Here is a 12,238-nt window from a genome sequence, read left to right on the forward strand (position 1 = left end):
CACGCTGCAACCTGGTGCAGAGGTTTGTCCCACTCATGTTTGTCCCAAAAGCCTCTCCGTCATGACAGAGAGGAGTCCAGGACAAATTTGAGCAAGTGGTATTGTGACCTGGCACATGTGGTTGCAGCACCACTGAGGTTTGGCCTGGCCAAAAAGTCGGGCTACGGCATATGTTTCGTGGCCTATGGATCTAGCTCTCTTAGTTTAATTCCCTTCTCAAATGTTAATATTCTTTATTATATCATTCCAGGTGGAGAGAGAAAAAGCTATTCTCCTTGCCAACCTTCAGGAGTCCCAAACGCAGCTAGAACACACAAAGGGAGCCCTGACTGAGCAACACGAGCGGGTCCACAGGCTCACAGAGCACGTCAACGCCATGAGGGGATTGCAGAGCAACAAGGAGCTGAAAGCAGAGCTAGACTGTGAGAAGGGCCGAGACTCCAGCGAGGAAACGCATGATTATGAAGTAGACATCAATGGCCTGGAGATCCTAGAATGTAAATACAAAGTGGCCGTGACAGAAGTGATTGACCTTAAAGCTGAGATAAAGGCCTTAAAGGAGAAATACAATAAATGTGTGGAAACATACACCGAAGAAAAGGCGAAGTATGAAAGCAGGATCCAGAGGTATGATGAGCAGGTGACGAACCTGGAAAGATCAACGAAGGAAAGTTACGAGAAAATGGTTCACATAGAAAAAGAGTTGCAAAGGATGACGAGCATAGCGAATGAAAACCATAATACCCTCAACACAGCCCAGGATGAGCTGGTGACATTTAGTGAGGAGCTGGCTCAGCTCTATCACCATGTATGTTTGTGTAATAATGAAACTCCCAACAGGGTCATGTTGGACTATTATAGGCAAAGTAGAGTCACTCGTAGTGGGAGCCTGAAGGGACCTGATGATCCTAGGGGGCTCCTGTCTCCACGGCTTACCAGAAGAGGAACGGCATCCCCGGTAGAAGCCAGGACCCCAACTGAGCAAGTTTCGAAAGAGAGCACAGAGGCTGGCAAAGAACAAAGTCCAACTAAGACACCTACGATTTCTCCTGTCATCACGGCCCCTCCTTCCTCTCCAGTCTCTGACACCAGTGACATACGCAAAGAGCCAATGAATATCTACAACCTAAATGCAATAATACGGGACCAAATCAAGCACCTGCAGAAGGCTGTAGATCGGTCACTGCAGCTGTCACGCCAGCGTGCAGCAGCACGTGAACTGGTGCCCATGATTGATAAGGACAAGGAGGCCTTAATGGAAGAGATACTGAAACTGAAGTCCCTGCTGAGTACAAAACGGGAGCAGATAGCAACCCTGAGGGCAGTGTTGAAAGCCAACAAACAGGTAAGTGAGTAGCAATGCTGTCAGTTTGTGGTGATCAGTATTTTCATAGCTGATTTATGTGCCTTTCAGCAGATATTGTGGTAGACATTGAAAACTCAGCTGACCATCTTTCCAGTCAGTCACAATGAAGCTGAGGGTTTTCTTGTTTAACTCCCTGCAATCTTTCTGCATAGTCTTTTTACAGCACCCAACCTTGACCTAAAGGAGTCAGAGTGAGTGACTTGCTGCAGAGTTTGAGACCTCAATGTCATTACATGGATCAGCCCGGGGTGAAAGTAAGTTAAAGGACTTACTGGTATGCCAGAGTCCTCAACAGGGGTGTGGCCTCAATTGGAAGAGGCATAGCCTAAACCAGAAGAGGAGGGTGCCTTTAAATCATCCCCAGAGCCATAGGTGCCAACTTTTCCTGGCGCCAGTGGTGCTCGACCCCCTCCCTTGGACCCTGGCCCTGCCCCAACTCCAGCCCTGCCCCCATTCCAATCCCTTCTCAAAGTCCCCACCCCAACTTCCCCGATCCCTGCGCCTATTGGACCCTTTCCCCATAACCCCGCCCTGGCCCCGCCTCTTCCCCGATTGTGCCACATTCCCCCTGTTCCTCCCTCCCTCCCAGCGCTTTCTGCCACAAAACAGCAGTTTTGCAGTGGCAAGCACTGAGAGCGAGCGGGAGAAGCGAAGGAGTGCTCAGGGGAGGAGCCAGAGGTGGAGGTGAGCCGGGGGGGAGGGGAGCTGCATCCACCAATTTTTTCCTGTGGGGCTCCAGCCCCAGAGCACCCACAGAGTCAGTGCCTATGCCCGGAGCTACCAGTGCTCCGGCAGCTGGGCTTAGGTGGCACTTTAAAAGGCCTGGGGCTCCAGCGGTGGGCAGTCCCAGGCCCTTTACATCCCCACAGGAGCCCTGCTGCCGCTACCCCGGGGTAGTGGCAGCAAGGTTCAGGTGGTGCTTTAAAAGGCCTGGGTCTCCCTGCAGCAGCAGGAGCCCCAGGCCCTTTAAATCACCACGTGAGCCCAGCTGCCAGAGCACTAGGGTAGCAGCAGCAGGGCTACTGTGGGGATTTAAAGGGCCAGGGGCTCCGGCTGCTGCAGGGAGACCTGGCCCCTTACAGGACCACCTGAGCCCTGCTACCACTATCCCAGAGCTTTGGCAGTGGGGCTCAGGAGGTGATTTAAAGGGCTCTGGGCTCTGGCTGTTGCAGGGAGCCATGGGTCCTTTAAATCGCCAGCCTGGGTAAGCCAGGCCAGTCTGGCATGGCATACCGATCTGTACCAGGTTACTTTCACCTCTGGTTCAGCCTACAGGAGAAGGAGAAGGGCAGTAAGAAAGGCACAGCTAGAGCCGAGCCCTAACATGGCTCCCTAGTGGGTCTCCTGATTTGAGAAGAAATCAGGTTTTGAAGGCCACAACCAAACCTGGGTCTTCCAAATGGTAACATGATATGCCGTTGCCTTGAGGCAGTACGCAACTCCAGGGTGCTTGGGAATTAAAAAAACATTCATTGCAGTTACACAGCCAAAGATCTCAAAACACTTTACAAATGTGTGTATCATTACCCCATTTTACAGGTGGGGATACTGAGGCATAGAAAGGCTAAGTGATTCCACCAAAGACATGAAGTGGGTCAGGATTAGAATCCAGGCCTCCTGACTCCCATTCCCCAGCTGTAACCATTGGACTACAATATCTTTGTGCTATCCTAACAACGGTGGGTGCTCTCTGCTAAACAAATTCAGTGATTGATCCCTTTATAGTCAACAGTAGTTAAATGGCAGCAATAACCCACGCACTCTAGGTAGGGGAAAACATTTATTTCTGCAAAGCAAAATGATCAGCAAAATTGTAGACCCTTCTGATTATTGAACAATGTCTGATCATTTGATACAAATGAGTGGATCACACAACTCTCCTGGGTATGCAAATCTCTTATCCAATTTGGATACTAGTTTGTCACTGCAGTCACCTGGCCAGATATAATGGGTCTGGTTTTCCTTTCTATATTGGTTTTTCATCAGTAAAACTCTATTGACTTAAATGCAGTTACTCTTGATTTTGAGTGGGCTGGAATTTTTCCAATATTTGTTTTTCAGAAATGCCATTTTATTGCCATTGAAATTTTTTGTCTGTCATTTCTAAAATAAGAAATACTGGATTTTTTTAAGAAATATGTATCACTTTGGGAAAAAGCTGATCAAAAACACCACTTTAATTGTTATTTTGAAAATGATAAAAAGGAGATTAAAAAAGTTTCAAAAATGAAATAAAGATTTTAAAATTTGTCTCAAATTTTCTTTTCAGTTTGTGACCAGGTCTATTCTTGATATTGTATAGTAAGACAAGAATAAGGTGCATTGTATGTTAAATGTAAAATGTCAATCATCACCATGTTCATTTATTTGTGTTATACCCCTATCGCCAACGCTTTGCCTTTGTAACTTTAGGCACCAGTCTTACAAACTATTATGCACGTTGTTCTCTGCAAAAATCTAGGGCACCCTGCCTATACCCTGCCAAGGGCTCAAGGCATAAACTAGTTAATTTTGGTACCCCCACCCTTTCCTTATAGAGGGCTCGGGTTGTAAAGCACATACCTTTACCCATGGAGCTCAGGGTAAACCTGGTCAATTTAAGTACCCCCCCCCTTTCCCATGGGGCTCTGGGCTATACAGGTCTGCGTAACGTTTTCCCAGTGAAAGAGCCTCACACAGCTATGCTCTAAACATCTATTTATTAGCAACACACACAAAATACATCTGCCAAGCAAAGCTATTATGCTCACCACTCCAAAAATATATACAAATTTCATCTAATGGCCAGTCAGGATCCACTCATCTGGGGATGCTGGTGCTGCCTCTGCACATCACAGTCATGCAAGGGGGTCAGAGTTCTAGCAGTTTGATGTTGAACTGCAGGCTGGAGATGGTTCCTAAAGAGCATTGTTTTTCATTTATATTATATAGGTAAAACTAGCTCCATCCTTCAAATTTACTAAACCTATTACATTATTCAACACCCCTAGGTAACAACATTTAACCAGTCATGCACTGGCACCTATGTTTTCTTCTCCCTGCTCTTTACATTTTATCTTTCATGCCCAAATTGTACCTTATTTATGACCTCCTTTGTTTGTGCAGATTGTCAGTATAAATTCGCTGGTCAGAGCTTATCTTATCTATTTCCCTATTTGTTAGGGGTTTTCTGTATCCTCCCTAAACTACCCAGTGCCTGGGTGTCTCTACTTTACAACCCTTGGTATTAGAACTCTTGTTAGGGGCATTCCTGAGGTGGGAGTGTCTTAGCAGCAGCGGAGCATTTTTTTAATTTTAGTGGTGAAATCCCTGAGTTTCACCCAAGGCTAATCAAGGCTAGTTTAGTATGGGGATGAGCTAAGTCCCAGGCTTACACAAGGCTGGTCAAGGCGAGGTTAGCGTGGGGGTGAACCAAGTCCGAGGCCTACAATGTACTTAACTTTAAGCAGGTGTAGTTCCACTGACATCCATAGAACTACTTATCCTCAAGCATGTGTTCAAGTGTTTGCAGGATCACGGCCATAGATTGTAAACTCTTGAGAGCTTTTCCATCATCTGTGTTAGTTCAGAGAACAGGACAATGAGTCCCAATCCTGATTAGGTCACTGCTGTAATATAAATGATGATAGGCTGAAAATGTAAAATCACCCAGAGGTCAGGAAATACAACACTAAAGATTCCAACAGCAAAGTTAACTTGGCTGTATTGTACATCCAGTGAATTTTATGCCATATCGGTTTTTTTACATGTATATTAAGATACACACTTAACTAAAGAAAGAGAACTCATGGATCTTATGTATGTGAAATGAAGGTGTTGCAACTCTGCCCTGAAAAGTTATTGTGTGAAAAAGCACAGTGGGATTCTGTGTCTGTTTCTCAATGACTCCAGTCAATTGTGCTCAATTTGCAAGTAAAAAGATGTCTCTTAATTGCTAACTTTGCAAACTCATCCTAATATTTGAAAGCCAATCAGCTTTATTTCCATGTCATGCTTCACCAACAATAATCTAACTCAGGGGTTGGCAACCTATGGCACAGGTGCCAAAGACAGCACACAAGCCAATTTTTAATGGCACACTGGAGCCTGCCAGGACTCCAGCATGCCATTAAAAATCCTGCCCAGCCCGGCCTGCTCTCCTCTGCCCTCTGCTCCTCTCCCTCCGCTGTGTGCACAGGGTAGGCAAATGGCCCCACTCTCCCAATGTGGCAGGCCGCAGGGTCCGCGCTCCTGGGCCGGAGCGCCGGGCCGAGCACAGCAAGCTGCCGCCTACCTCGCCTTCCCCCCTCCCCTGGAGTCATGCGCGTAGCGCTCTGAGGTTCGGGGCTGTGCACTCCCACAGTGCAGTGTTTGGCTCTGCCGGGAGGCAGAAACGCTCCCCCCTCCCCTGGAGCCTTGCCACCCTACATGCTCCCGCGGGGCAGTGATTGGCTCCGCAGGGAGGGAAAGACGCTCCTTGCTCAACCGGAGCTCTACTGCCGTGCGTGCAGTGCTGTGAGGGGCGGGGCTGTGTGCTCCCATGAGGCAGCGTATCTGGCTCTGCTTGGAGCCTCATGGTAAGGGGTTCAGGGCTGGGAGGGGTTGGATAAGGGGTGGGGGCAGTCAGGGGACAGGGAGAAGGGTGAGTTGGATGTGGAAGTGCTTAGGGGCAGGAGGTCTCTGGAGGGGGCAGTCAGGGAGCAGGGGGGGGTTGAATGGGACATGGGAGTCCCGGGGTCTGTCAGGGGGCAGGGGGTGAATAGGGGTCAGGGCAGTCAGTGGACCGGGAGCAAGAAGGGTCCTGGGGGGGGCAGTTAGGGTGGAGAGTCTCTGGAGGGGGTGGTCAGGGGACAAGTAGCTGGGGGGGCTTGTATGAGTCAGGAGTTCTGGGGGTCCTGTCAGGAGGCAGGGGTGTGGAGAGAGGTTGGGACAGGCAGGGAGCAGGAGTGAGGATTGGATGGGTCGAGAGTTCTAGGGGTCCTGTCAGGGGGCGGGGAGTGGTTGGATGGGGCATGGGAGTCCTGGAGATCTGGCTCGGGGCGGGGGTGTGGATAAGGGTCGGGGCAGTCAGGGGACAGGTAGGGGGTAGGGTCCAGTCAGGGGACAAGGAACAGGGAGGCTTAGATAGGAGGTGGGGTCCTGGGGGAAAGTTGGGGCAGAGGGTCCCAGGAGGGGGTAGTCAGGGGACAAGGAGCAGGGGGTTGGGAGTTCTTAGGGGAGCAGTCACCCAGCCCTCTGCCCTGAGCCCCGACCCCCCTTCACTCACACCACCCTCTGCGCTGAGCCCTGCACCCCTGCCCACCACCCAGGCTCCTGCCCTGAGCCCTGTACCTCCCTCATACACACCCAGCCCTCTGCTTGACTCCTTCATCCCCCGCCCCACAACCCTAGCCCTGACTCTGGTACCCCCACACATACCCAGCCCCCCACTGCCCTGACTCTTGTATTCCCCCACATCCCCAGCCCTCAGCCCTGACTCCAGCCCTCTGCCCTGACTCTTGTACCCCTCCACATCCAGCCCCCACACATCCCATGCACCTGCCACATCCCCACCCCTACCCGGAGCATCAAACGGGAGCTCCTGCACACACACAACCCACATTCCCACCAGCACCCCTTGCATCAAATGGGAGCTGCGCAGGTAAGTGCCCCACCCCCGAAGCTCCTGCCCCAACTCTGAGCCCCCTCCCTCATTCTAGCTCCTGGCCAGACCCTTCACCCCCAGCCCTGTGCTCAGTGCACTCCCATCCTCAGCTCACGGCAGAGAGAGTAAGAGAATGGCCAGAACCAGGGAGAAGGTAGGTACCCACTGTATGTGGGGAGGGCCGGGACCCCTGACTGGCAGCGGGCTGAGTGAATCTGGCAGCCGGATCCCGGCCAGCAGGAGCCGGCAGATGGAACCCCTGAGCGGCAGTGGGCTGAGCCACTCAGTCCACTACCGGTCTGGGGTTCCGGCCGCCGGCCCTGCATAGCCCACTGTCGGTCTGGGGTTCTGGCTGCCAGACCCTTGCCAGCTGGGGTCCCAGCCGCAGGCCTCGCTCAGCCCACTGCCGGCCTAGGTAAACAGAACCCCAGACCAGCAGCAGGCTGAGTGAGCCGGCGGCGTAAGATCAACATTTAAATTTCATTTTAAATGAAGCTTCTTAAACATTTTGAACACCTTGTTTATTTTACAATACAACACTAGTTTAGTTATATAATATATAGACTTATAGAGAGAGACCTTGTAAAAAACATTAAAATGTATGACCGGCATGCAAAACCTTAAATTAGAGTGAATAAATGAAGACTCGGCACACCGCTTCTGAAAGGTTGCCGACCCCTGATCTAACTATTAATATAGGTCCTTATGAGGCCCTTATCAGTATAGTATCTGAGCACGAGTAACCCTATCCTAATACAGGTATATTGTTGATGTAGATGTGGTGTAACTAAGATACACCCTTGCTCTAGGCCAGGGGTCAGCAACCTTTCAGAAGTGGTGTGCCAAGTCTTCATTTATTCACTCTAATTTAAGGTTTCGCGTGCCAGTAACACATTTTAACATTTTTAGCAGGTCTCTTTCTATAAGTGTATAATATATAACTAAACTATTGTTATATGTAAAGTAAATAAGGTTTTTAAAATGTTTAAGAAGCTTCGTTTAAAAATAAATTAAATTAAAATTCAGAGCCCCTCGGACTGGTGGCCAGGACCCGGGCAGCGTGAGTGCCACTGAAAATCAGCTCACATGCCACCTTCAGCACACGTGCCACACGTTGCCTACTCCTGGGCCATTTGATCTAGGTAAAAGGGCAGAGTGCAGGGGCTGTGAAAGCCTCAGACCCAGCCAGGGGAGGATTCTCCAGCACAGAACCCCAGAAGAGAGTCCTGAGGCTGCGCTCAGAGGACTTGGAGGTGTGTGGTTGGGGAGCTGCTGGGACTGCAGTGCTCAGAGCTGACAAGATTCCAGGCAGCCCTGCAGACAATATAGCAGCCTAGGAAGGCTATGGTAACTTAGGGCCTGTCTTAAGTAAAACAGTTAGCTCAAGTTAATATGTTCTCTCTACTGCACTGGAGCTAGTGTAGCTGAGAACAACCACACTGCAAGGCAACAGACAGCAGAGTTACATGGAGTCATTTGATTAGCAGCTTGGAGTGATTAGATTAGCTGATGATGAGTTATAACTTGAGCTGTTGCATCTTCACTGCATTATTAGCTCAAGCTTCAACCCACCCCACTAATGGGCCAGCTATCTCCTAGCTCAAGCTTAAAGTACCACTTAAGCTAGAGATTTGTGTGTGGATGGGAGTCAAGTTAGGGCTGACACTCAAGACACACCCTCAGACAGTCTCCTAGGACTGTCTAGGTTATGCCAGGGGTCACAGGGCTGCCTGGGATTGGAAGGAGACAATGGCACAAAGCCACCATAGGCCCACCTCCTTCTGGATTGCAAATACTGTGCTGTGCTTTTAGAAAGGTCAGCACATATTCTCACCCTTTGGGCTTGTCTACATCAGAAAGTTGCAGCGCTGGTGAGGGAGTTACAGCGCTGCAACTTTGAAGGTGTACACATCTGCAGGGCACCACCAGCGCTGCAACTCCCTGTTTGCAGCGCTGGCCGTACTCCCATTTTGTCTCGGGTGTAGAGGATCCAGCGCTGGTGATCCAGCGCTGGTAATCCAATGTAGACACTTACCAGCGCTTTTCTTGACCTCCGTGGAAGGAGAAAGCCTCTGGTAATCAAGCTGGTCTCCTTTCCCGGTTTGCTCTCTCGTTCCCGGAACCCCGAGCAAGCAGGTCTCCTTCCCTGCTGTTTGCAGGGGGGTTCGGGGAACGCGAGAGCAAACCGCGGCGAAGCTGGTCTCCTTTCCCGGTTTGCTCTCTTGTTCCCGGAACCCCGAGCAAGCAGGTCTTCTTCCCTGCGGTTTGCAGGGTGGCTCCGGGAACGCGAGAGCAAACCGCGGCGAAGCTGGTCTCCTTTCCCGGTTTGCTCTCTCCTTCCCGGAACCCCGAGCAAGCAGGTCTCCTTCCCTGCGGTTTGCAGGGTGGCTCCAGGAACGCGAGAGCAAACCACGGCGAAGTTGGTCTCCTTTCCCGGTTTGCTCTCTCGTTCCCGGAACCCCGAGCAAGCAGGTCTCCTTCCCTGCGGTTTGCAGGGTGGTACGGGGAACGCGAGAGCAAACCGCGGCGAAGCTGGTCTCCTTTCCCGGTTTGCTCTCTCGTTCCCGGAACCCCGAGCAAGCAGGTCTCCTTCCCTGCGGTTTGCAGGGTGGCTCCGGGAATGCGAGAGCAAACCGCGGCGAAGCTGGTCTCCTTTCCCGGTTTGCTCTATCCTTCCCGGAACCCCGAGCAAGCAGGTCTCCTTCCCTGCGGTTTGCAGGGTGGCTCCGGGAACGCGAGAGCAAACCGCGGCGAAGCTGGTCTCCTTTCCCGGTTTGCTCTCTCCTTCCCGGAACCCCGAGCAAGCAGGTCTCCTTCCCTGCGGTTTGCAGGGTGGCTCCGGGAACGCGAGAGCAAACCGCGGCGAAGCTGGTCTCCTTTCCCGGTTTGCTCTCTCGCTCCCGGAACCCCGAGCAAGCAGGTCTCCTTCCCTGCGGTTTGCAGGGTGGCTCCGGGAACGCGAGAGCAAACCGCGGCGAAGCTGGTCTCCTTTCCCGGTTTGCTCTCTCGTTCCCGGAACCCCGAGCAAGCAGGTCTCCTTCCCTGCGGTTTGCAGGGTGGTTCGGGGAACGCGAGAGCAAACCGCGGCGAAGCTGGTCTCCTTTCCCGGTTTGCTCTCGCGTTCCCGGAACCCCCCTTGAAGCCGCCCAACAGCGCTGCAGTGTGGCCACATCTAACACCACTTGCAGCGCTGGTTGCTGTAAGTGTGGCCACTCTGCAGCGCTGGCCCTATACAGCTGTACTAATACAGCTGTAACAACCAGCGCTGCAAAATTTTAGATGTAGACATGGCCTTTGTGTCCAAGAAAGCAGTCGAGACCCATCCCATCCCTGGCCTCTTTGATTCTTGCTACATTGGCCTTGGTATTCTAAATAATGTCTAAAATCCTTTTTAGAAATGGCATCACTGTTTTAAAAAATGCCTATTGGTTTTTTTTTTATTATTATTATTATTATTATTATTGTGATTAATTTTTCTTTGATTTTTTGTAAAGAAACACAATGAAACAAAAGGAGTAAATGACTTACAGCTTGTTGATGTTTCGAAATACAGCATGCTTCATGGGAACTTCAATACAAGTATGCAATTTTACAAGTAAACAGTCACAGCAATGAATAATTTTGCTTTTTTGATAACATCTTCTGGTCAGGAACAGTGGGCATAATACTAAAAAAGAGGCATTAAATTAATGTCAAAAAGTTAGTGTTTTTAGGAAAACATACCTATTTAAGAAGAGCATATTACTCTCTTCTTACCATCATTCAACTCAAGGAAAGGCTCCTCAGAAACAAAATGCAGGATTATGGTTTGGATATTGCTTAGGTAATGACATTACACAGTAAACCTAGGAAACATGGGTGCTATCTAGTGGCCACCAAGTAGCACTGTAACTTCATTCTGAAAAAGAAAACTGCATCATGTTGCTAAAAGAAACAGTACAATGAAGTGTTTCACTAACATTTTCTGCTAAGTTGGCATTATAACCAGTAGTTCCTGGAAAAAAAATGTACAGTACTGCCTCTTAAGTTGAATTATGCTTATCTGACTGAAGGAAAACAATCAAGGAATTTACAGTCCTCTTTGCTCATATTACAGTAGCCCTCAAAAGCGCCAAACAGGATTAGAGTCCCATTATGCTAAAAAAATATACTAACTTAGAGGAGGACAGTGTCTACCTCAAAGACCTGCAACCTAAAATATCCAGACAAAAAACAGAAAAAGGGTGGTGAAAATGGGATCAAGCAGTTTGATCAAGGTTATGATGATGAACATACCTTTTGTTAGTTCACGTTCTTCTTTTTTTTTATGTATACATTTATTCAGCGCTTCACTTGCTGTATCAACACTAGTTTGGGAGCAAAACATAGAATCTTAAAAATCTAAAGCAATAGTAAAGTAATTATACTAACCATATGGCTCACATCAATAATGGTTCTGATTTTTGGTTTCAAATAACATGTAGAAAATAAAATAAACCTGCCTACAATGGGGAAATTCAACAGCCTGAGAATTTCCTTTAAATTAATTAAAAATAAATACATACATTAAATAAAATCCCCTACTTCAGGCAAATATGGTGAACAGTAGGACTCTCTAGTCCCCTCTAGTTTATTCAGTATCCATTTTACATATGTGCTGGCTGCAGCCATGATGCTTCTATCTTTGACAACTGGGGTGCCTCCTCAAGTCCTGAGACATTGCAGGAATTATTTGAGGGCCTAAAATATCCCCCAAAGCCTGAGCCAAAGCCTGGAGTTAGGCAGGTATAGTAAAATGGAGATTTTGTACTTTGAATGCAAATGTAGATCATGATACTAAGTACTCCTCAAAGTGCTATGTATTTTCCATAACTAAAATAGCAGGCCCACTGTTTTTCTTTTTTATGTGTAAAAAATGAAGTACTTACCATTTTAGCATTTTTCATTTTTTTCAGTAACAAGTATCACTCATTTGTTTTGCTTCACACACTGTTACCACAAAGCAAGTGGCAAGACATTTCTAAATGTGTAAAGTTGTCTTGAAACTTGAAATATCTAAACTGAAAAAGAGCAAACAAAGCAAGGTTTGCATGTGGGCTATAGTTTTAAGGCCACAACTTTTGAGAGATTGAATTTGGAACAGAAAAAGGGTCCTTCTATAATATTGATAGACTGGTGAAGAGTTGAGACAGGCAATGCAAACATATGCATGTACAGATGCTCTGCCCTATTCCTTTGGAAGCCATTTAGGTATATCTGCAGGTTTGATA

General features: G+C 48.7%; 1 protein-coding gene across 5 annotated transcripts in view; it reads left to right on the forward strand.

The window, feature by feature from the left end:
- The window catches only part of BICD1 (BICD cargo adaptor 1), a 297,869-nt gene that overhangs the window by 219,757 nt on the left and 65,874 nt on the right, over positions 1 to 12,238 (forward strand). For all 5 annotated transcript variants that reach the window (XM_030543575.1, XM_030543550.1, XM_030543562.1 and 2 more), the window contains exon 5: positions 251 to 1,345. In XM_030543575.1, the coding sequence (XP_030399435.1) occupies positions 251 to 1,345 (1,095 nt within the window). The remainder of the gene's footprint in view (positions 1 to 250; positions 1,346 to 12,238) is intronic.

Source organism: Gopherus evgoodei, chromosome 1 (genome assembly GCF_007399415.2).
Source record: "Gopherus evgoodei ecotype Sinaloan lineage chromosome 1, rGopEvg1_v1.p, whole genome shotgun sequence".
Lineage (NCBI taxonomy): Eukaryota > Metazoa > Chordata > Testudines > Testudinidae > Gopherus > Gopherus evgoodei.